The sequence below is a fragment of the Drosophila takahashii genome, chromosome 3R, assembly GCF_030179915.1.
Source record: "Drosophila takahashii strain IR98-3 E-12201 chromosome 3R, DtakHiC1v2, whole genome shotgun sequence".
Taxonomy (NCBI): domain Eukaryota; kingdom Metazoa; phylum Arthropoda; class Insecta; order Diptera; family Drosophilidae; genus Drosophila; species Drosophila takahashii.
Window position 1 is genome coordinate 25,972,792 of NC_091681.1, and position 23,417 is coordinate 25,996,208.

General features: G+C 44.6%; 4 protein-coding genes across 5 annotated transcripts; 3 read left to right on the plus strand and 1 right to left on the minus strand.

Annotated features, from left to right (window-relative positions):
• The first annotated feature begins 212 nt into the window (after positions 1 to 212).
• On the plus strand, positions 213 to 823 carry Gbp3 (Growth-blocking peptide 3). Its single transcript, XM_017147492.3, has one exon. The coding sequence runs from the start codon at positions 248 to 250 to the stop codon at positions 728 to 730; it is 483 nt and encodes a 160-aa protein (XP_017002981.2). The 5' UTR covers positions 213 to 247; the 3' UTR covers positions 731 to 823.
• A 3,677-nt stretch (positions 824 to 4,500) lies between these two features.
• Nha2 (Na[+]/H[+] hydrogen antiporter 2) lies at positions 4,501 to 22,827 on the minus strand. 2 transcript variants are annotated; one of them, XM_017147598.3, is made up of 11 exons: positions 22,392 to 22,827; positions 21,534 to 21,803; positions 14,686 to 15,052; positions 10,214 to 10,501; positions 9,976 to 10,158; positions 9,719 to 9,894; positions 9,536 to 9,642; positions 7,308 to 7,496; positions 6,000 to 6,143; positions 5,572 to 5,673; positions 4,501 to 4,887 (listed from the first exon to the last, which is right to left on the minus strand). In XM_017147598.3, exons 1-11 carry the CDS (start codon positions 22,405 to 22,407, stop codon positions 4,642 to 4,644), a joined length of 2,088 nt encoding a protein of 695 aa, XP_017003087.2. In that variant the 5' UTR covers positions 22,408 to 22,827; the 3' UTR covers positions 4,501 to 4,641. The 2 variants fall into 2 exon arrangements, with proteins under 2 accessions (XP_017003087.2, XP_070073576.1); XM_070217475.1 differs by lacking the exons at positions 21,534 to 21,803; positions 22,392 to 22,827 and adding an exon at positions 17,273 to 17,618.
• Or94a (Odorant receptor 94a) lies at positions 10,668 to 11,947 on the plus strand. Its single transcript, XM_017147601.2, has 3 exons — positions 10,668 to 11,410; positions 11,463 to 11,829; positions 11,894 to 11,947. Exons 1-3 carry the CDS (start codon positions 10,668 to 10,670, stop codon positions 11,945 to 11,947), a joined length of 1,164 nt encoding a protein of 387 aa, XP_017003090.2.
• On the plus strand, positions 12,880 to 14,088 carry Or94b (Odorant receptor 94b). The gene is made up of 2 exons (XM_017147602.2): positions 12,880 to 13,977; positions 14,035 to 14,088. Exons 1-2 carry the CDS (start codon positions 12,880 to 12,882, stop codon positions 14,086 to 14,088), a joined length of 1,152 nt encoding a protein of 383 aa, XP_017003091.2.
• Positions 22,828 to 23,417: the final 590 nt, after the last annotated feature.

The following is a 23,417-nucleotide window of genomic DNA, read 5'->3' on the forward strand; positions in this document are numbered from 1 at the left end:
GCTCAGCCCACCGCTCACCTCAAATGCAATTCAATTTGGCGATAAACCAATTTAAAGCCGACCAAAAATGAAAGAAAAACTGTATGGGGAATTCGTATGTGTGTGGATGCGGGTAGTCTGTCTGTTTATCTCCCTGCCGCGGCTCTGGGGTCAGAGGTTATCGAGTGGCAGATTGCCGCTCTGCTCTTGAAAACCGGGCAGTGTTTTGTAGTCGAACGACTACAGTCGCAGTGCAAACAAGTCGGCGATGAAGCAGTTTCTGGTGGCTCTACTGGCCGCTCTGCTGGTAGCCGCTGTTCAGGGCGGAATTCTGGGCAAGATTTTCCACCGAGAGTCCACCACCTCCACTTCCACCTCTACAACTACAACCACAACCACTGAGGAGCCGCGTCGTCCGTTCTTCCTCAACAACAATGTGCCCGCCATCGAGGAGGGCTGTGAAGGGCAGTTCAAGTGCAAGAAGAAGCTGACCCAGGTGCCGGCGCCCCGGCCCTGCTTGAAGTACTGCCTGCACCGCGTCACCTGTCCCAACAACCAGACCACGACGGCCAAGCCCAACCAGTGCGTCGATCTGGACGAGCAGCAGGTGCTGGCCGCCTACCAGGCACCCACGGAGCCTCCGGTCGCCGGAAAACCGGCGGTCAGCACCATGATGGTGGCCATGATCGACTTCCCCTGCCAGCCGGGCTATCTGCCCGACCATCGTGGTCGCTGTCGGGAAATCTGGTAGTCCGGCTCCTCTCCTGACACGCGCCCCTGCCTAATTATACCTGTGGAATTTTTTTATAAACATGCATAGTCTGAATAATCACAATAAAACCAACCCAGTGAACTGCTGTTTGCCCCAAGATCATCCCCCGGTTCGAGCACAGAGAAAAAGTTGATAAGTGTTCGGTTAGTAAACACCACAAGTCTAGCAGTCACAACAAATGACATCGTTCTATGACGAATAGCGGATTTCGTTATCAGTGAATTAAACGTTTGAAAGCACTTTGGTATTTCCAATAATTACGTTTTGATTGAGGGAATTATGAAGGAATCTTCAGAAATGATGGGAAAACAATTTAGAAATGCATAGATAATTAAAACATATTTGTATTGGTTTTTTAAGATCATCAAAGGTTATCCTGTAGAACCTTAAAGACTTTAAAAAGGTATACCGTTTTTCTTTTAATTCTATTAATTTCTATTAAATATTATATTATCTTAAATCTTTGTTAGTTTATGTTTTCTTATTTACATGATTTAATTTTTAAACATCACAGCTGAGAAAATATTTATTGTTTTTTTAACAGAAACGAAGCTTCTAAACATTTCTCTTAGCTAAGATAAAATTGGAAAACTATCCATAATGTCAGGGAATTAGAAAAATTTTGTAGAAAGGGTATACATTCTGAGTGATTATTTTTCCAAGTGCACTCCCCAGTGAATGGTCGCTGTTCGGGAATAATATTTTCTCTGTTCCGACACGCCAAGTGTCAAACACACCTCCAGCGGCAGGACAACAGCGACTCGGAGCCCAGACATGAGTGGCGGAATTAAGGACTGAATGAACAACCGCGAGTGGGTTTACCTTTCGGTGGGCGGGCCACTGGGCGGAGTCGTGGCAGTCAACAATTTTGTCTAATTACAACACGAGAAACAAGAAGCCAGCGACAAGCCATAAAAAATATGCCATTTGCACGAAAATAACTGTGATGTGCTGCGACCCATGGCCCCGCGGCATTGATAGCTTTCTTCTAGGGAGGAGGTTTTGGGCGGAGGATTCGGAGGAGGAGGCGGGGGTCCTGCCAAAAAGCTAAGCCACAGATACAGCTAACAAATGGCTTAATTCAGCCAGCAGCTTGCCGGGGAATGCCGAGCGATAAAAAGTACATGTATTAAAATTAACAAAACAACAAGAGGCAGACAAGAAACGGCTTTTTGGGGGTTGGTAAAAGAGGTGGAAGTGGATTTCTGGAGGGTTTGGAGCTGACTCCCAACTGCTAATTCGACGCACCCAACCACTCGAATTCGAAGGGAAAGAGCAAGGCTGGATGGAAGGGGAAGTGGAAATTTTATGTGTCTTCGTCATGTTAATTGTTTTCCTTTGTTCGGCATTGTGGCTTGTTTTTTGCCGCTGCCTTTGCTTTGTTGTAAGCCATAACTTGCGCGCTTATAACTCAAAAGTTTCGCCGTCAAGGCAAACGCAACTAACTTTATTAACTGAAGGAGCGGGCCAAGAGCGCCAGGTTTGACTTCATTTGGGCCCATTCTTTTTGTTTTCTTGATTTCCGTTTCCGACCACGTCGGACCAACAGGAGGACGCAACTTTCTTTGGCTTGTTTTTATGGTAATCGGCGCATAACAAAAACCACAATACGCTCCTGCCCCCAAAAGTGCCCCGCCCACCTGTGTCTTTGGAGGAGGCGGGCGGTAGAGGAGATGGGTGGTGGCATGGCATTTGGAAATTAAACTGCGCATAGTCCTTAAAATTTTATAACTTAATTTCTGTTGGTCTGGCATTTTTGTGAACTTTTTGATTTGATTTCGTTTGGCACTCGCACAACTCCTTTTTCGCCGTATCGGTTGGGATGTCTGTGGGTGGTTTTCTGGGTGGTTGGGTGCTCGAGTGGGTGGCTTCAGGTGGCTTTTTGGAGGCAGGTTGGGTGGCTTGGCTGGCTTGGTTGTGCGCGAGGCGGTGACGTGCCTGGCGTTCTTTTTCTGCCGGAATTCGGCATGCGAATTAGAATAATAAACTGCTGGAATTTATTTGGCGCAGGAAAATGCTTTGGCTGCGCTGATAAGGTTGATCTATGGCCGGTGGCATTTCAATGGCCGCGATAAGAGCAATGAGTTTTGAAGGATTATGCCGGTGGCAGCATAATTGATGTGATGCGAACATAACTCAATTGTGGCGTAATTGCGGTGCTCGAATCTGGCTTTTCCGGCTCTTACGCACTTCATTATGGCCCTTGGCCGACCAACAAATGCTCTTTCTCTCTCGCTCCCTGGCTCCCTGGTTTTTCCCTCCAGATGCTTTCATTATGCTAATTGCACGGACATCAACTGCGGAAACAATGCAACTAATAACAGAAAGCACAAGGGGCAACGGCAATCGCAATCGCTGTAAAAAAGCAAAATAGCGGAAAAGCACAGGTACAAAATAAAGAAGAAACCAAGGAATTTTCATTAAAATTTTCATTTAGTTGCGCAATTATTTTTGTGCAGCCATTTTAATAACACTAATTTACCTTCAATTCCCAACTCTTTTTCGAGCCACACAAAGGCCACCGATGATGATGCGAGAAAGGGACGGGCGCTGGAAAGGTAAATGCGAATGCGAAAGAGACGGGGACATGCGGTTATAAATATGCGCAGCTGCAGGATAATAAAAATGATAAGTTTTTCTCTCAGTTCTATCGCTTGCTGCGTTTTTGCCGTCTTTTAATTTCATTCCTTTCAGCATTCACTCATCCGACCACAGTCGAAGCTCAGCTATTACACTGGGGAAAATATCTGAATTGCATGAAATTTCATCCTCCAAAATCTTAAAAAACTTTATTGAATTGAACGAGTTTTTCCATGTTTTTAAGGTTTTTTATTGGCATCTTAATTTTACTTATAAAGGTAAATAATGCATCTTAACTATATTCCATAAAATATCCCCACTTTTTCGAGTGTTCTAGAACCAAATTGGTCTCAATTTAGGAAAAAATGTCCTCTTTTTTCCCGGTACCATCGGTTGTCAGGCAACAAAAACCGAATGCATCAAAGGCGGCCAGAACATCAAGTTCATTCTAAGCCGTTTGCATTGCAAATTCTGCATCGCCGGTCGACGGGGGACAACTCGATCCTGGTTGGCCCCACAATCACTTTTCAATTAAATGGCATTCTTCCCTCTTTGCCATTATTCTGTGCTTTTTGCCATCGCTCTTGCTTTTTCCGAAGCTTGGAGCAAAATGGTGCTGCCACAAAAGCAGCAGGCGTAAAAATACGTCGAAGAGAAGACGGGAAGGAGGTCGACAACTGTTCTTTGAAAATAACAAAATCATTTCGGGTTCATTTATTTACTTGACCAACTCGACGAGCGAAGGATGAAGGCCTCTTCAAAGGGCCTTTACCCGCCATAGCAATAACAGCTTGTTCAATTGTCAATCATTAATACGGATTGATTCGACATGACACAAAAACTCGCGCCAGATTGACACGAAATCCCCCAAAATTAATTATAAAATCAATTAGCGCGGGCTCAAGCCCGAGATTAACACAGATCCAGTCATAATTAGGTGCCGAAAAGCTTTTCTTCGCCGAGGGGACAGAAAAACAATAAAATCCCAGTTGGCCAGGCGGCCCATTTGGGGACTTAGTCCTGCAGGATTAAGTCCAAACTTTGTTAATTCGCCGAAATTTAAGGACCAGGCCATGCAAGTAAGCAAATAACTGGGTCCCATGGCCATAAAAAAAAGGTGCTTTGGATTGGGAATGAATTGAAATGAAAAGGGCAACATTTGAGGAAAATATGTTGGTAACTTTTCGCATTTATTTTTATTTGAACAGCGTATTACCGAATGCGACTAAGTACACGTAAGTATAAGTACGGCTAGGAGGGCTAGGTAAGTACGGCGTGGATTAAAACTTTCGGTTTTCGGGGTCCTTCGGCTATGTCCTCTTGAAGGAATGGGTGTTCGTTGGTGCCGGGGTGGTCGGGGTGTCCAACGCCTCCACTGCATCGCCGTGCTTCAGCCAGTGGGGCGCCAGTCGCAGCATGAGGATGGCGCCCAGTGGAGCGGTGAATATAATCGCCAGCACCGAGATGATGAGCACATTGCTGGCCAGGGCCAGCTGCTCGGCACTGGCCACGCTGGCAGCACGTGCCATGTCCAAAGCCACTGGACCCAGGGCGGCCTAGAGGGAGAAACGGGATGAAGAGAGAGACATTAGGCCACCGCTGCGTATGAGTGATATGTGATATGCAGCGGAGTCAGATTAAATGCGGTTTGCTGTGCAGTTTTAATTAAATCAGTACGAAAAAGGTGGACAGTGAAATATGCACCGCATATTAGGGAAAAGTTAGACAGGCGCACATGTGACCAACTCTTTTTCTTCCCTTTTTTTTTTTTTTGGTTTTTTCGGGTTTTTGGGGAAGTAAGTAAGCCAGCGGAACATTTAAATTTCTGGCAACCACAGACGCACAGTTCGCTCGCACAGGCGACATAAACAAAATGTCCGCTTGCGGTTAAACTGCAAACAAAAGGCTGGCATGCCAACTGCAGCCGCAGGAACAGAAGGAGCAGGACCTGGCCGAAAGAGAACATGACCTGCAAATACGTGTATAACTTAAGCATGGGGAAAACACCAGGACAGGCCAGGACAAGCCAGGACAGGACAGGCCGGGCCAGGACAACCTGGTGGACGAGGAGGACAGTCTGCTGGTGGCAAGCGAGTGAAATGGCCGGCAATGAAATAAAAAGCGCCACCAGGCGAGGAGACAACGGATGGGAAATGGAAAATGAAGGGGGAATGGGAAATGGTGAAAGGGGAATGGCAATGGGAACCGCAGCAACATGACACGCGGAACGGGAAACTTACTTGGACAGTTGCTTTGGGAAAACCGGAAATTGTAATGTAGGCACGTTCCTTTCTCGACAGATTTCCGCCATATGTGGATAAATATGCAAAAGCCAGGCGAAACTGAAAACAAGAACAAGAAAGTGGTCATCTCTAGATGGTTTTTTCCCTCGGTTTTCCCAGTGTTGTTTGTGTGCAGGTAACATTTGCATTGCGGTGCCGGAACATTTTCATTTCGGTTCACCCCCAATCCCAATCCCTACCCACGGCCGGAATCTCCACTTGGTTTTTCTTCCTTTTTTTCAACAGACCCAAAACCGTGGGGACCAGGAACAGGGACCCTGGTATTCCCCGCACAAACTGGCTGAGAAGCGAAAGAAATTAAATAAGTGACCGGGGCGAACATTTGTTGCACCACCGGCCACGCCTCCGGCGACCATTTTAATTACCAAACTTCCGACGAGCACCAACAATGCGCCATAACCGATTACATGGCCCTGCAGCACGTTGAAATTAATTTCCTTGCCGATGAGCGCAAACGAGACGGGCTTGAGGAACTTCCACATGAGGTCCAGACGCTTGGGCACACTGGCCTGCAAAAGGAGAGGGGGGTAAATCAATAAGTTGTTATTAGATCGGGGCAACTGGTTCATTATATTTCCCCCATTTAAATAAAGGGGGAGGAACCCAGCCAATCGGCTTACGGAGCGTTGCCTTGGAACTCAAGTGCAGTCCGAGTGCAAAAACACCGCCTCGCCTTGGATCTGGGTTAAAAGTTTAAGGCAAAGGTAAATGGGGAAATGGGGAAAAAAAACAACAACACTTGCTCAAAACAAATCGAGAGCCGGCAGTCAACTCTGACATGGGACAAGGACGTGATGTCACAAATTACCTAGCAAAAATCCCGCACACACAGGCGCTTTTTACCGCTGCAGCGGAACAGGCATAAAAAATGGCACTTTTGCCAGGGAACATTTTTCTTGACCCAAAACCAAACAAAACAGAAAAAGAGCGGGTCCAATACCCCAAAAGCACTCAGAGACCCAAAGGTTGAGGCAAAGCCAAAGTCTGGAGCTCAGAGAGCAAACCAACTGGACCAATTGCTGATCCTGGGCACATGAAGAAATTATGGAGCGATCTTTGGGGTTAAATCTAATCTTACATGATTTAAATTCGATTTTAAAATATAAAAGTAGGTATGCAGCAAGTATAAGAAATATGAAGTTTCTATGTTTGAATATAAATCCATTGAATAATTGTTGTTTTGACACAAAATATTGATTTTTTTTTGTGAAAAATTAAAATTAGGTTTTTATAGCAAAAAAATGAGTCTTTTTCTGGGTATTTTCTACGCAACTTTGTTCAAATAGGTACCCCAGCTAAAATGACGACTGTTTTGCCCAGGTAATTACATAAGCTAACGATCTACAATTTTTTCTAGAAGATTTAAAAAAATACTATTTTTGCCACATTTTTGTATTTTTCATCAGGTTTTTTTGAAAAAAAAATTGTCAAAAAATAAAGTTTTTAGATTTGACCGCCCATCGATTGGGAATCTAATTACGAACTCAACGAGAAATGACAATCCCCTTTTGGACAATTTTTGGCTTTTTTATGGAAAAAATATTCATTTTACGACTAAATTTCTTGTAAGACTTAAACTTTAAAAATCAAAAATATTTTCTAAATTGCGATTTAGTAAAAAATGGAATACGTCGTTGGGGACTCATTATTTTTTACCAGTGTTCAATACTCACAATCTGCTGGGCCTGCAGCTGCTGGGGCGTCAGTCTGGCCTCCTCCCGCCGCCAGCCAATCCTCGCAATAAAGGCGGTCGTTACACAACCCAGAGCTCCTGCCGACGTATAACCGATGACGCGGCTGCCCATCACGGCGATGGTTCCGCCCAAGACGGTGAGGACGAAACGGAGCCCATTTGCGTACGTCTGCAAGGGACGGGGAAAAAGACAGATACAGATATGAGGAGAGTGAATGGCAAAACAGGTGAGTTAGGCGTTGCTACGAAAAAAAGACGAAATCACTTTACAAAAGTCTGATGGAAACTGCTTTTTTACCCCTTGTTTGTGTATGTGCGGTCAGCTGCGTATACGCAACGTGTGCTGCAGCCGAGGAAAACTGGGAAAAAGCTACTGTCCTCCCCCCTTTGTTTTTGTTTGCATATACCACGTTTTTTCCCCAGCTCAAAAATTGTACTAAAATGACTTCTACAACGGTTTAGATCTGATAAATCTGGCCTGCAACAATGTTTTCTCAGCATGGAATTTTTGGATATTTCGTTATATCTGCAGTGTCAACCTGTCAGTTTTCCCGGCTGGTGTTGAGACTGATTGGAATCTTTTAATTTTCCTGGTGATTTTCTTACCAGCCCGTGGAAACACCGCAAATTGCTGCAATTCAATTTTCACCCTCGCCTTTGTCGAGATATTTTTATTGAACTTTAAACCGGTCGTTCTAGGCAGAATGGCATGAAATTGCCTTCGATGGCACATCGTTAGGCTACTACCCTTTGTTATGAGAAAAACTCAAGTTTTCTTTCGCACCGGCACATTTAATTTTCAAACTTGAGCTTGCGCCATCTCGTTGAATTACAAACTTTTGCGCGAATATTTTATTGAAAAATACTGTCAACTGGCTCGCGGAAAATAAGTGGCAAAAGGTGACGTTGAATGCAAAATTACAGGGGACTGCGTAATAATAATAAAATAAAGGCGGTGGCAATGACATGCGAAAAGATGCTGAGACCGAAACCGAGGCCTGATGACAGCCCCCCTTTTTGGCCCCCTCCGCCCCATTTAAACCCCTTTGGGAGATGACAGTGAATAGCCCATGGCTGTATATGTATATAGTATGTGTGTGGTCGATGGGCTGTTGGTGGGTGTGTAAAATATGCAAGGATGCAACTTCAACGGCGCTCAGCGTGAAATTTTTGTACAAACTGCAGCCCTGCGTGGATGCGGATGTGGATGCCACTTGACGATGGCAAAGGCGAGCGCGACTTGCAGAAAACAAAAGTTATGAGAACTCGACGGGAGTGTGTGTATATGGAGGCTGGATGGGTTGGGTGGTTGGGTGGTTGGGCGGTGCAGAGCATTGAGTGTGCACCACCACCCATGGCGTTTGATTATGCGCGCCATTAGCGGTGTAAGTTGCGGCAATGAGTTTTGTGGCTCTGGCTGCGGCTGCCTCGATGTCCCCGGCATAACTTCACATAGATGCTGGCAGTAACTGTCGTCGCAAATGTCGCCAGCTCCGTCGTTGTCGTTGCCGTTGCAGTTGCCGTTGTCGTTGTCGCTGCCGCTATGCATGTAAGTGTCTTTTTATGCAAAATGCACCCACACAAACAATGGTGCAGGGGGGCTGAGCGGAAGCTGGCACTGAGCGAAAAAATGTCTTAAAAGTCTGCGATTGTTTGCAAGCCTTCAAGATTGTTTGCAAGCCTTCAAGATATTTCTTTCTTTAAAAAAAAAATGTCCCAATTGCTAAAAAAATCTCTGGCAATCTAATTCCAAATTAAATGGTAAATAAATAATATAAGAGTTCAAAACCACTTTTAGCATTCAAAATATGTTTGGTTATTAAGTCACATATTTCTAATTGTCATTTAAAGAATTTTAAATATGTTTTCCTAATAGTCAAATTACTATATTGATATTGACACTTATTGTTTCGATTTCAGCAAATCAAATTTTGGGTTAATTTTGTTTATTATATTTTTCTGCCTGCCTTCCACATCCTTTTTCCCCCAGTGCAGTCTTCTCAAGCCCCACGTACATATGGCGCAGCTCCCGCCCCCGAGAGACTGGCGCGCGTTTTGCATCATTAAATGCGCTGATTGAGTGTCTAAGTGTTCACTGAATGTGCATTTTAAGTGCAGCCCGCTCGAGAACGAGCAGCAGGACGAAAAGGCGGAGGGACTAGGGACATGGGACGAAGGACGAAAGGACGCCTTTGTCTGGCAGCTTACCGCGTTGCGCGACGGCAAGTACTGGAGCATCGAGCCGTAGAGATAGCCGAAAACGAGTCCAATCCCGATGCCAATGGGACCCTGCAGCACTTGCTGCGTGAGCGAGGCTGCAAGTAAGCGGAGTTGGGGTTTATTTAACTCTTAGTCTGACTCTGATTCCAATGCTCGGCGGGTGGCACGCACTCGTTGAGAATATTACGCTGATTATCACGCCGAACATGAAGATGGCCACCACATCGTTGCATGTGGTCATGGCGTAGATGAGCGTGTGGATGCCGCTGTTCAGGCCGAGGCGATCCTCCTTGAGCTTCAGCATCACGGTGACGACCACATTGGGGGAGACGGCGGTGATGACCAGACTGTAAGATGACCCCCCCGAGGCACCAATAGCCCATTAAGTACATCCGTTAACCCGAGTATTCCATTAGCTCCCCACTCACCCCAAAGCGATGCCCCACAGCCAGGGCATCGAGAGTGTGAGGTAGGCCAGTCCGGCGATGGCCGCCACCTCCACAATGGTGGGCAGCAGGGTCAGGCGGAGAATCATGAACCACAGCCGCTTGAAGGCATCGCCATCCAAGCCGAGGCCGGCCAGCAACATGATGTTGATCAGGGCCATTTCCCTGGAAAACCGCATTGTACAGTATTCCTTCGCATTCACTTAAACTCATCGCTCACCTCAAGAACAGCTCGAACTTCTGATAGCCCTCGAAATTGGCCAGGCCCAGATTGGCATAGAGCACGCCGAAGAAGAGCATGCCCAGCATGTCGGGCAGGTGGACGAAGGTCACCAGGATGCCAGAGATCTGGGCGCCCACGAAGAGGAATGCAATGCGCATGATGACCGTTTGGGGCTGCGCGAAATCCGGCAGCAGGACCCAGCCCATGGCCCAGAGACCCAGGAAGATGGCCAGCAGGGCCACCAGCTCGGAAATGTTCATCCAGTGCGACCGGATATGTAGCCACCTGAAAAGAGTTAAGCCAACTGTCATAAAGGCTATGAATATTATAAGGAACTCCTGAGTTTCGTGTGTCTCTCCTTAAATTATGTACACGTAATTGCTGCTAATTACCGAGCCCACTTAAGGCTATAAAAGAAGTCGGCTTGAGGGAAATGAAAACCAGGAGTAAAATGGAAGCCCAAGAGGAACGCATTGAATCCATGCGCCTGATTCTCCGGGTCATGCAACTATTTGGCCTCTGGCCCTGGTCTTTAAAAGCTGGAGAGGAGTGGACTTTCTCCGGTTTCCTCAAGCACAACTATCGCTTTCTGCTGCACCTGCCCATAACCTTCACCTTCATCGGACTCATGTGGCTGGAGGCCTTCATCTCGAGCGATTTGGAGGAGGCCGGCCAGGTGCTCTACATGTCCATCACCGAAATGGCATTGGTGGTAAAGATCCTGAGCATCTGGCGCCATCGAACTGAAGCCTGGCAGCTGATGGATGAGCTAACGCATTCTCCGGCGTACGAACTTCGCAATCGGGCGGAGTTGGATTTCTGGCGCCGGAAGCAGAAATACTTCAAGTGGTTCTTCTACATCTACATCCTGATTAGCTTGGGCGTGGTTTACAGCGGTTGTACCGGAGTGCTCTTCCTGGAGGACTACGAACTGCCCTTCGCCTACTACGTGCCCTTCGAGTGGCGAAACGAGAAGAGGTACTGGTTCGCCTATGGCTACGATATGGCTGGGATGACGCTGACCTGCATTTCGAACATCACACTGGACACCCTGGGCTGCTACTTCCTGTTCCACATCTCCTTGCTTTACCGCCTTCTAGGCCTACGATTGAGGAGTCTGAAAAATATGCAGGACGAGGCCCATTTTGGCCACGAACTACGGGGTATCTTCATATTGCATCAGAGTGTGCGAAGGTCTAGTTAAGCATGAAATACCTTTTCTCTTTTGATATTCTTATTATTACAGATTAACCCTAGCCTGCCAGACCATTGTCTCCCCCTACATCCTATCCCAGATCATTCTGAGTGCCCTGATCATCTGCTTCAGTGGATACCGCCTGCAGCATGTGGGAATTCGAGATAATCCCGGCCAGTTTATAGCCATGCTGCAGTTCGTCAGCGTCATGATCCTTCAGATCTTCCTGCCCTGTTACTATGGCAACGAGATAACCGTCTATGCCAACCAGCTGACCAACGAGGTTTACCACACCGACTGGCTGCAATGTCGGCCACCGATTCGCAAGTTACTAAATGCCTATATGGAGCACCTTAAGAAGCCCGTAACCATTCGAGCTGGAAACTTCTTTGCCGTCGGATTGCCCATTTTTGTTAAGGTCTATACTGTTCAATCTGTGGTTTTCTTCTTTTAAACTATAATGTTTTCTTTGAATCTTGCAGACCATCAACAATGCCTACAGTTTCTTCGCCCTCTTACTCAATGTATCGAAATAAATTGTCGCATTTTCAACCACTATTTAATGTTTAATAAATGACAAGGGAATAAAATAAATTAAAGAATTGTTTCATTGAATCACAACAACTAGATAAACATAAACCAGATTTATAAAATCAAGGCCTCAGCTTAAAGAATATCTGTTTTGAACAACTTACAATTTCCGGAAATTGTATTTTCTGACCAATTTTTAATTTTTTTTAAATGGCCAAACAAAAAAGTTACAGGTTTGAATGGCAATCGATTGGAACTCTGATGTCAAGCTCAACGAAGTATGACATTCTTTATTTTAACTTTATTTTATGGACTTTTTTAAGAGCATTGCATGTAGACTGACTTTTCATAATGAAACTTATACATTATAAATGCCCCTTATAAAGTCGGAAACATATTAGGACCCCGAAGATCAAACCACCTTTCTGCTGCACAGGTTTGGGTGCACTGATTTTCCAATTGTATGGCTTAGGAATGAATTCTACAATGATGGGGTTATTTCCCCTGTCATCCCGGCTATCAATTGCGTGACTTACCCATTTAGTGAGGGTCAACAATTAAAATATACTAATGTCAGCAAGCTAATTATTGTAATTGCCCTGCTCATTAATTGAGTAAATATTTTGGCTTCTTACCTAAACAAATCAGGGACGGAGCAACTTGGGAACTAAACTCATCAAATGAACCGGTTCCTTAACACTCCATATAAGGGCCTACTGATATATTTTGTTTGAAGGATGCAAGAAATATTTTAACGAACTTTCCAGGAACTAGGATGTAAAAAGTCAGTTCCTTGAATAATTCCTCCCTAGTTCATCCTCAAAAAAAAAAAAACTCCCAAGGTGACCTATTAAGGCTTTTTTAGACCTCAAGGGTTATAAAAGCCGTAAAAGTCTATGGGTTCTTCATTAAGTAAATTAAAATTAAGCTGCTGCCAATGGAGTCTACGAATCGCCTGAGTGCCATCCAAACTCTGTTGGTGGTCCAGCGGTGGATAGGACTTTTAAAATGGGAAAACCAGGAAGAAGATGGTCTTTTAACCAGTCTAAAGTGCATTTATCCCTTTGTGCTGCACCTGCCGCTGACTTTTACCTATATAGCACTCATGTGGTATGAGGCCATTACCTCATCGGATTTCGAGGAAGCGGGTCAGGTTCTGTACATGTCCATAACCGAACTGGCCCTGGTCACCAAGCTCCTGAATATTTGGTATCGCCGAAAGGAAGCAGCTAGCCTCATCGACGAATTGCAACACGATCCTTCATATAATTTACGAAATGCCGAAGAAATTGAGTTTTGGCAGCGAAATCAGAGGGACTTTAAGCGCATCTTTTACTGGTACATCGGTGGCAGCCTCTTCGTGGCCTTAATGGGTTATGTAAGCGTATTTTTCCAGGAGGACTACGAGCTGCCCTTCGGCTACTACGTGCCCTTTGAATGGCGCACCAAGGAGCGATATTTCTACGCCTGGGGGTACAATGTGCTGGCCATGACCCTGTGCTGCCTATCCAATATTCTCCTGGACACTCTGGGCTGCTACTTCATGTTCCAGATCGCCTCGCTCTTTAGGCTGATGGGAATGCGACTGCAGGCACTGAAAGCTGCACCCGAGGAGCAGGCCAAGCCGGAGTTGCGACACATTTTCCAGCTCCATGCCAAAGTCCGTCGACTGACGAGGCAGTGTGAAGTGCTAGTTTCCCCCTATGTGCTATCCCAAGTGGTCTTTAGCGCCTTCATAATCTGCTTCAGTGCCTATCGACTGGTGCACATGGGCTTCAAGCAGCGACCCGGCCTCTTTCTCACCACCGTGCAGTTCGTGGCCGTCATGATCGTCCAGATTTTCCTGCCCTGCTACTACGGCAATGAGCTGACCTTTCATGCCAATGCCCTTACGGATAGTGTCTTTGCCACCAACTGGCTGGAGTACTCGGTGGGCACTCGCAAGCTGCTCAACTGCTACATGGAGTTCCTCAAGCGGCCGGTGAAAGTGCGAGCTGGGGTGTTTTTCGAAATAGGCTTGCCCATCTTTGTGAGGGTAAGACAAATATTATAATCCCTTTATTCCACCATTTAAACCCATAACTTTTGGCAGACCATCAACAATGCCTACAGTTTCTTCGCCCTGCTGCTAAAGATATCCAAGTAAAGCGAGACAGGAGGAGGCAGCCACAATGGAGCTCACACACCCACGGGTCGGATACGTAACACTGTAACTCATACGCCGCGCCGTTGTTGTGAACATGGTGAATAAACGCCAGCAGCCAACAAGGCATTTCGCCAGCTATTAAACTAAGTGTCGCAGCCAAAAAGGGAACAAGAAATCGGGCTCGCCAGCGACTAGACGTCGGGGGATATGAGAATGAGATATGCCTGGTAACAGGACCCCAGTCCCATTCTTATTCCCATTCCCATTCCCGTTCCCTTCCCCAAAACACAGCGGAAGCACGCGCTGCTGCCTAGTGCAGCGGCAACTTCCACGTCCACATTGTTGGCGCACAAAAGAAATACAAAATACGAAATACTGGTTACTGGTTACTGGTTACTGGATACAAAATACAAAACGAAGTGAGGAAAAAAGAAAGGAGAAAGGCAGCCAACGGATATGCGAAAAACGCGTGCAATGCAAGTGTGAATGGCGGCGCTGCTGTCCCGCCGGAAGTGCATTCAAAGGGTTAAGCACAAATCCGCACAATGGCAAGCCCGGGAAAACCCGGAGTGCTGGCCACATGAGCTTTTCACTTACCATTTGGGCCCTTTGTACTCGTCGCCGCGGCCTCCGCACGGAGTTTGGGTTTGAGTTGGGTAACTGGAGCCAGAGTTACCCGCATTGTTGCCGGCAACATTTTGTGTTGTATTTGTTAAATTTAATGATGTCGGCGTTAAAATTATTGTTGCAGCGTTTTGTGCGGCGTCTCCGCCTCCCGCATCCTCTGGGATTTTCTGTATGTCTAATTTGGTATGCAGCGGGCGGGTCGGCAGGATGTCGCCCTGCGAGTCCTGCGGCGCTGCTCCTTGTGTCATATTGTCACCTGGCGCCAATGCCGTGTTGTTATTGTGCTGCTCTTGGTGTTGCAGCTGCCACTGATTTTGCTGCTGTCTGCTGCGCTTGGCTGTAAGTGGCAAACAGATTTAAATGTCTTAATAGATATGTCAGCGACAGGCTCACTGGGAGGAATCAGGGAGTTCTTATGGGTTAAATGGAGTGCTTTTAAAATCTGCCATAATTTTAAAACATTTTTATAAGATTCTCTAGTAAAAGATTTTAAAGGTGTCTAAAAGTATGCAACAATATCCCGGAAGTTAAATTTATTATTTTAGCTACATTTTATTAGATAATTGCTTCCTATTTCGAAATACTTTTTCTAAAATACTTAACATAAAAAATATTTTTAACATTTATTGCTGTGTACCTAACGGCGAAAGCAAATAGAGCAGGACCATCGACTGGCTTATAAGCGCCAAGCAGCTGCATTTAGCCCATTTGGCATTCATTCCTGCTCCTCATGCATAACTAAAGCCCAACAGCAGTTGGATCGTTTAAATTGCAAAGTGCAGCAGACACACACAAGCTCCTACCACTCAAGGCGATGGCGAAATGAAGATTGCAACAAAGATTGACAACCGTTGATTGCGCCGAGGAGGCACAGGAACAGGAGGAAAGTGTCGAGACGAGGACGAGGACACCGCTGCCGGCAGGAAGCTGTCTTCACCTGGGCCAGAACGAGTACAAGGACGGGCCTAGGGAGACAGACAGCCAGACAGAAAGACAACCGGGTCTCCAAGAGTCGCCTCCATAATTGGCTTCATTGTTGCCGCGACAACTTCACAGGTTGAGAAAGGCAAAGGCAACGGAAAAGGCGATGCTAGGTGCTAGGAAATACATAAATATTTCCATTTATAATTAGCGCACTTAATGTCGGTTCGCTGGGAATCCGAATGCGAATTCGAATGCGAACCATTCCGAGCAATTGACGCCTCCACGCCGGCTAATTGGAGTGGAGACACGATATTTGCATATGAAGCGCCGTTCTAATAACCACACTCAGAAAATGAATCGCCCGGAATTTTAGAAAATCGCCTATGGATTTGCTTCACTGGCGATTTTTTTCTTTAAAATAAAAAAATTTTCTACTGGTAAAGAAAATTTTCTTCAAATTGATAAAAATTTATTAAATTCAAGAAATGTTCCAGAAATATAGAAAAAAATCGCCAGTAAAGCAAATCCATAGGCGATTTTCTAAAATTTTTTTTTGAGTGCAGAACTCACAATCCACTTCTCATCTCAATTGCTATGCTGCACAGTCTATTCCGTTTTCCGTAGGCCCTGCAATCAGCACTTGATTTTTGATTCGATTCCAGCTTCTTTGCCCTTTTTATCCCTGTTTGTATTTGATTTTACAAGACAATCTGCTTGTCATTATTTGTCACCACTCGAATGGCTACGTGTTAATTGTGCGCAAATATTTAGCGCCAATTCTCGACGGTGTGAACTCTACAGTTCCAGTTCCAGTTGTTCGGGGTGACAATTTCGCTGTTTGCGTATTGGTCCATCGATCACGTGTCGATTGTGATTCAGCGCGTCATGCGACTCTTTGGCACACACGGCTAAATTGATTGCCGACGCTAATTGGGTGTCATAATGCAAGGAGCACACTTGTATATACGGTGAATGCGAAATCATGGCTAATAGAGCTCGGATTATTACAGCCGCAAATAAAAGCTTTACTTAATTTGATTTTAAACCCCTCTTATAGAAATTCCGTAGGTAGAAGGAATGTATAAAAAATATATATTTATTTTTAATTGATTTATATAAGTATTGATTTAAAACAGTATCAAACATTTGACTTATTTTATTAAAAACATTAAAATTGAAAGAAAATTTTAGAAATTATTTTTTTCATCAGATAATATTACTGGGTAGCATGAACATTTTCTGATTTTCTTAGACAACAAAAAAAAGAAAATAAAACTTCAACTGATGCTTACAACTATTTGATAGAGATAACAGAAAAAAGCAATGCAAAACACCGGCAATCAAAATAATCACCGACAAAGGCAAATTGTTGGCTCTCCTCACAGTACGAATTCAAAACAAAATAGTTTTAATTATAATTTCATTTAAAATAATAAAGTAATCTGCTTTGGATGCGCGGAAGCTGAAATTATAACATTAAAAACACAAACTTGTTAAACAATAACGAACATTTCAGTGTGCGGGCTAAAATGATGTAAAACCCAGAGCGGCAATAGAAATAGTGATTCCCAACAGTCAACACAATGATCAAAGTAGGGAAATTATGGTTTTTCCTGACGTTGAATGGGCTTACCTGGGCGGGCAGCCGATAAATAAATTAGTTTGTGTTAGCCGCAGCACTCATAAAACTAGAAATGTTCACTGGCATCGTATATTAGCATTCAATGGAAATTGCAATTTTATTTTATTGAAATTTTATTGAAATTATTTCATAACCGAACCGCACTAATTTAATGCCCGGCACCGACTAATCGCGTTCAAAGGCGGCGGACAACTGAGATGTGAGCGTTCTGTGGAAAGCTCCACAGCCTCTGTCGTCTATACCTTTTATCTTATGCTAATAAAAAACATATATCTGGGAGTTCGAGACGCTCTCGTGGGCACGCGAGCGAAACACACAAAATATTTGTTTAATAACTTAAAATTAGCGAGCAAATGGTGAGAGTCGACAGAGAGCCACAGGGCGATAATGAGAACATATGGGATTATTAGCTGAATTTGACACTGAACCGGGCGCTGGAGGTGCTAATCCGAAGAGCAGTCGGAAACCGATCAAGATTAGGATTTAACATATATATTTCAACTGATTAAAGTGCGTTGTAAGTTCCAGGGAAAGCCCTGGGCTCTTGTTGCTGTATAGTTGGGGAAGTAATGCTCCTGCTCTCCAAAATAAACACTCATTTGACCCGGGGCGCAATTATGATTACGAGCATTTGCTTATCAATTAATTAGCCATAACCAACAGGAAACTTATGTACGCCCTGCAAATATTTGCCATTTCAGCGGGGCTAAACTCCCGGCTCCGTGCGGTTCAGTTGAGTTGAATTCATAATGGCTGCGAGCCTATTGAATATTTACAAGTTCAATGCGAAGTTCGCGTTTGAACTACAACAAATATTTAAGTTTTGCTAATTAATTTAAAATATCTCCGCCATGGAAAAGTTGACTAGAAACGTTGGGTTGGGAAAATGTCGGTTATCGTTTCCCCAAGATTTCTCCTCCATCTTTTTGAATTATGTGCCTCATTTAAAAGTTTTTGCGGCACTTACTTTTACACTTTTTTACCGCCTCTGTCGCTGCCTTGAAAAAATTGTGCATAAATTGTGCAAAGGTGTCAACGAAGATAGCGCTCAGGTATTGTAGGGGAGCACTTTCGGAGGTCTTGGCGCTGCTGTGATATTTCAAATTTCATATTTCATATTCATGCGCTGCACTCGACGAGAGCGGCGCAAAGAAGCCGTTGAGCCAACTTGAACTGCAAGTTGGGCAGGTCATTAAGGCTTCTTTGGCCGCCCCATTGATTATTACCTTTGGCAGTTGGCGTTGCCGTTGTCGTTCCGTTCCGGGTGCCACGCCCCCGTATCGCTGCACGCCGCCCACTTGCCGCTGGCACTTTTTGGCATTTTATCTTGTCATATTTTCTGCAACTTTCAAGTGACCAGGCACGAAAATAATGCAAAAGTTCTTTTAAGCCTGGGCCGCTGGATGCTGGATGCTGGATGGCGAGCATTTCGCTTTTCAATTGCTGAAGAAGTTTCCACACAAATTATGGGCACTGGGCACAAAAAACCCAGATCCTGCTGCTGATGGAAAAAAGTAATGGCCAAGGATATGGAGCTGCAGTTGCAGCTGCAAAAGTTTTTGTCATTCGGTTGTCATATGCGGACTTTGACTATTGCGTGCGAGTGCGAATCTGAGGTGTTAATTGGAGGCGAGGCAAACACTGCTCCAGACGAGGCCGGCCCGAAAACTAAACAACTTGGGACCAGCGGCTAGATATTCGAAAAAGTTCTTTAAGGTCTGATGGAGAATTTATTGCACTTTCCGAAGTGGCAAAAGTTTTTTGCTGTCACTTAACACTTAGATTGTTATAGCAGCAAAAAGTGTCATAAATTGCTTGGCAGAAGGAGGGTATATTTGTATCTCTGGTGATTTATATCAGTTATTCAACTATTCATTATTTACTGGCAAACGTCAGGTGCTTTTTCAATATGTTTAAACGGTAAATTGCACACGCTGATGACTTTTGCCCCTGCTTCCAATTTCTCTATATTTTATTTTTATTTTTTTCAACCCAAGAACTTGAAGTTCCGCCTGTCTGAGTCTGCAACTGCAGCTCTGTCTGCAGCATATATCAAATCACTTTGCCCGTACGCAGCGCACATTTATTTCATTTATGTTTACTTAAGCGTAGCACCTTTTAACTACGCCAGCCGGCATCCTTGGCGCGTCCTGAATCCTGAATCAGACTTGCAACTCCACTGTTAACCAGCGCATGCAGCGCGCATTCAGAAAATAATTTCTTTCTCGGAAAGGAAGGAAGATTGCATTCCGTTGTCACGCACTTCCCGCCAAGAGATGAACTCACGCCCCAGCGATTCGCATCTAATTTAGTGTTCATACATCGCAAATCAGTGGAAACTGGCACTTTCTTGGCTCCGGGCTGGGGAACTAAACACAAATAGTATGGAAAAAACCAGGTCAGAAGGCGCCATTCAGCGCTAGGCAAATAAGGCGACAAATTGAAAACGGCAAAGTCTGACAGGTGGTCAAAGGTGAACTGGCGAACGAAAGCCCCGCTAAAGCGCAGTTTTAGTAATTAGCTGTGGTGCAAGTGCAAGTGCCACATCCTCCAAAGAGCCTTCACATAAAAGGACGCGTCAAGTGGGCCAACAGCTGCGGAATGCTGTTGGGCAAAACGCATCAGCAGCATTGAAATGGCGTCGAAAGGGCTTTCGTGACGGTTAGCATTCTCCCATTCATTTGGCAATCATTATGCCGGGGCACAGTCATGCTGGCATTTATAAATGTCGCACACTGCGTATACGTAATGAACTGACGTGCACACGGGCGCACGGGGCGAATGCGCAATGCAATGCAATGCAATGCATTTATCAATAGCCGAGAGAGAATGTTTGTGTGCCAAGCGTATATCATGTTGGCTTTAGTTAACAGAAATGTCGCCGTTTCACTCACAGGCAGAGGCGACATGTGAAAGGTGTACAGGTGGGTGGAGCTCGGTGAAGCACCATTCAAGGTTGAGCTTGAGGAATTGTCCGGGACGCTGCATTTAAATGGAATTTATTTAATATAAACGAGCGCCTGCACATGCGAGTATTAGAGCTGCCTGCAGCGGTGCGCAAACTTATTTAAATATGACTTCCAGAGTCAAATCAGAGTCAGAGAGTCGAAATGGAAACGGGAATCGGAATCAGAATCAGAATCAGAAGCAGTGGCAAAATCTGAATCTGAATCAGTGGTGCAGCCTTCGAGGGCACAACTCGAATGCAAAGCGAACAGCAAATAGCAAATGCGAAATGAAATGCACAGGAAATGAGCCCCGGCTAATGCATATTCATGGAAACATACTTTGCCGAGAGCCGCGGGCTTTTGCCACTCGTGTTAGTTGTCTGATTGTGGGCATTTGGGCGCAACTAAAACGGCTCATTATTCGTGTGAAAATTCCACAGTGGCCATGGCCCAAAGGGAAATCCTTTTCCTTTACCCCCTTTTCCCCTGTTCAAAAGTTGGCAAAGGCAAAGTCCAGGGTTCTGGCGCAAAAACCCCGTATTTGGACAGATGCAAAACAATTGCAGCTCGCTTCGGGGGGCTTCAACAATAATAGCTGTTTGGTTGTGGGCGAAAAACCAGCAGCGACCACCTGCCAAAACAGAAGAGCGTAAACAAAAGCCCGGCCAGAAGTGGTCCTCCTCCTCCTCCTCCAGCACACATGGCTGGCCAAACCAAGAACGTTGCAAAAATTCCACAAGTCAGATGGGAGATGCGAGATGGGAGATGGGAGACCAAGGAAATGCCTGAGTTTGAGTTTGAGCCGGGACAGCAGCTTCTGCACTGCCAATCGCAGACGCTCTGGCGTCAATATGCGGAAATATTACGTATACGCCGGATACCCCCCACCCGTTGTGCAAGATGTGATTGTGCGGTTCACTTAAAATCGAAATGCCTCAATCAGCTTCTGCCAGCTCAGAGAAGGAGCTGTGATTTTCTGCCAGGATCTCGCTCCCTCCCTGGCTGGCGAAACAAAAACTTTGCATAAACAAACTATGAATATGTGCTGAAGTGCATATCTGAGCACGCATTGTGCACTTGGCTGTCGGAGCCACTTCGGTTGGCTGGCCAACAAAGCGCACAGAGTTGGCACAGAGATGTGCTCCTGGATGTCTCTCTTCAGCATCCTTTCCCCAGATAAATATGTATATGAGGATGTGTGCAAAAAGGCAAGAATTTCCGGAACAAATACTTTCGCTTTGCTTCAGCTCGGCATTTTTTGAGTTCCTCGCCAACGACACTGCACAATTAAACGTATTACTCACCTTCAGAGGGATTTGCCATCGAGGCTCCATGGCTGCGCGGTGGAGCCTGCGGCTTGTCGCCTAGGAGATGTTCCTTTTCCGGTTCCAATATACTAGCAGTTACCGTTTCGCTGGCCCGCCGAAGCATATGCAACGGCGTCAGATTGGCATCCCGATCCCGCTCAAAATCCTGTTGAGAGGAGGTCTTCTCGTTGCACTCGTCAAAGGGATTACTGCTTCGAAAGGCTTGCAAGGGTGGACCATCACCACCGGCCACCACGTCCATTAAATCTGAAGGTGTTCAAATATTTAATGATGATTTGGGATTTTAATAAGCCGAAAACATAATTATTGCGCTTGATATTAAATAAGTTTTTTACGTTACCAAACAATATTGGAATTATTGGTCTATAACTTCTTAACATAAAATATGCCATTGTATTATTTCTAAACTAAATTTATTTTAATTTATTTTAAAAATCATCAAAATGACTAAAATAATCACTTTTAATATCACAAGTTGAGTAGCTACAAATTTATAAAATATTTAGAATTTATTTGCCATTTAAATAGTTTAATATGTAGTGAATTTCGTTATCCAAAGACCATTAATGAAAATCATTCAAATTTATATCGTTTTTAAATCTCCCAGTTGAATAAAAATTTAGTATTCATTTGGCCATCAAAAGTATATAAATAAAAGAGTTAATTTCCAGGTGGATTATGTTATGGAAGTTGGACTGTATTTGCACACGACTTATTTATTGGCACTCGGGCAAAAAGTGGCATTTAATTGATTAACCATAAACTCGTAAATTAACGCCGAATGTGTGAAATCGAAAATCGCCAGTGCTAAAAAGACTAATATATTGAGCTTACCGAAATCGCTGCTCATGTCGACCGGCTGTGAATATCGCAAATATAGCAAAACAAAACAGAGAGAAGGAATGGAACAAAAACATCAAAGAGCGTGGCACAAAGAGCTAAAGCTGACGCAATCAAACGATGACGTAGTCTGCTGTTCTTGACTCAAACTCAAGCTGTCAGCCAAAGAGAATGGCAGTGGGCCAAAGAGACCGAGGTGCTATGCTGTCCTACACAATGGACTATACCACTTGACCGACGAGACCGAGAGAACCGAGAATCCAGGTAATATAAGCCACGGAACACGCGCGACACGACCGCCGGAAAGGCGGAATCGAATCAAAGTAGCCCAAGAACTTAAGAACCCGGAGCTGCTTCCTCTTTTTATTACAATAGAACACTACACATGCAATGGCAAATATTTGACCAGCGCATTAATTAGAAAAGCAATTTAAACAAGCGATTGGCGAGCGGAGAGCCAGCGAGCGCTCTTCGATTAAAACTAATTGGCAAACAAACAAGCAGAGCAAAGCAAACCTCCAGTTGGAGAAAAGTGAGCAGAATGAGATTGTGGAGGGTAGAAAAGAGCGGGCAGTGAAAAATGGGTGTATATTTATAAAGGGGAAGTCGCCCGGTCGTTTATCTTCGATTCAATATTCCCCTCAGTTTTCTATGGCAAACCAATTAGCTGATAAATAATTGACATATAATCATAATTTATCTGAGATAAGGCACTGAATGGCTGGGTTATTAATAGACCCGTAATCATAGGACATTCTTTAACAAGTGGATTATATCATCGCTATTGTCATGAAAATGTGCCTGACCTACCTTATTTATTGAAAAATTTAAAATCAGAAAGAAACTTTTATATATATTATATTATATTCAAATATTTTATTTTAAATTAACGTAATTATTGAAGCTACTTTTTCTTCTTCATAAAAATGCAAGCAGAGATTTCATTAAAAAAATGCCGCTTGTCTTGTAAATTGTTTTCCGGAAATTTGCATTTTGACTGGCTCATCATATTGCGTTTAT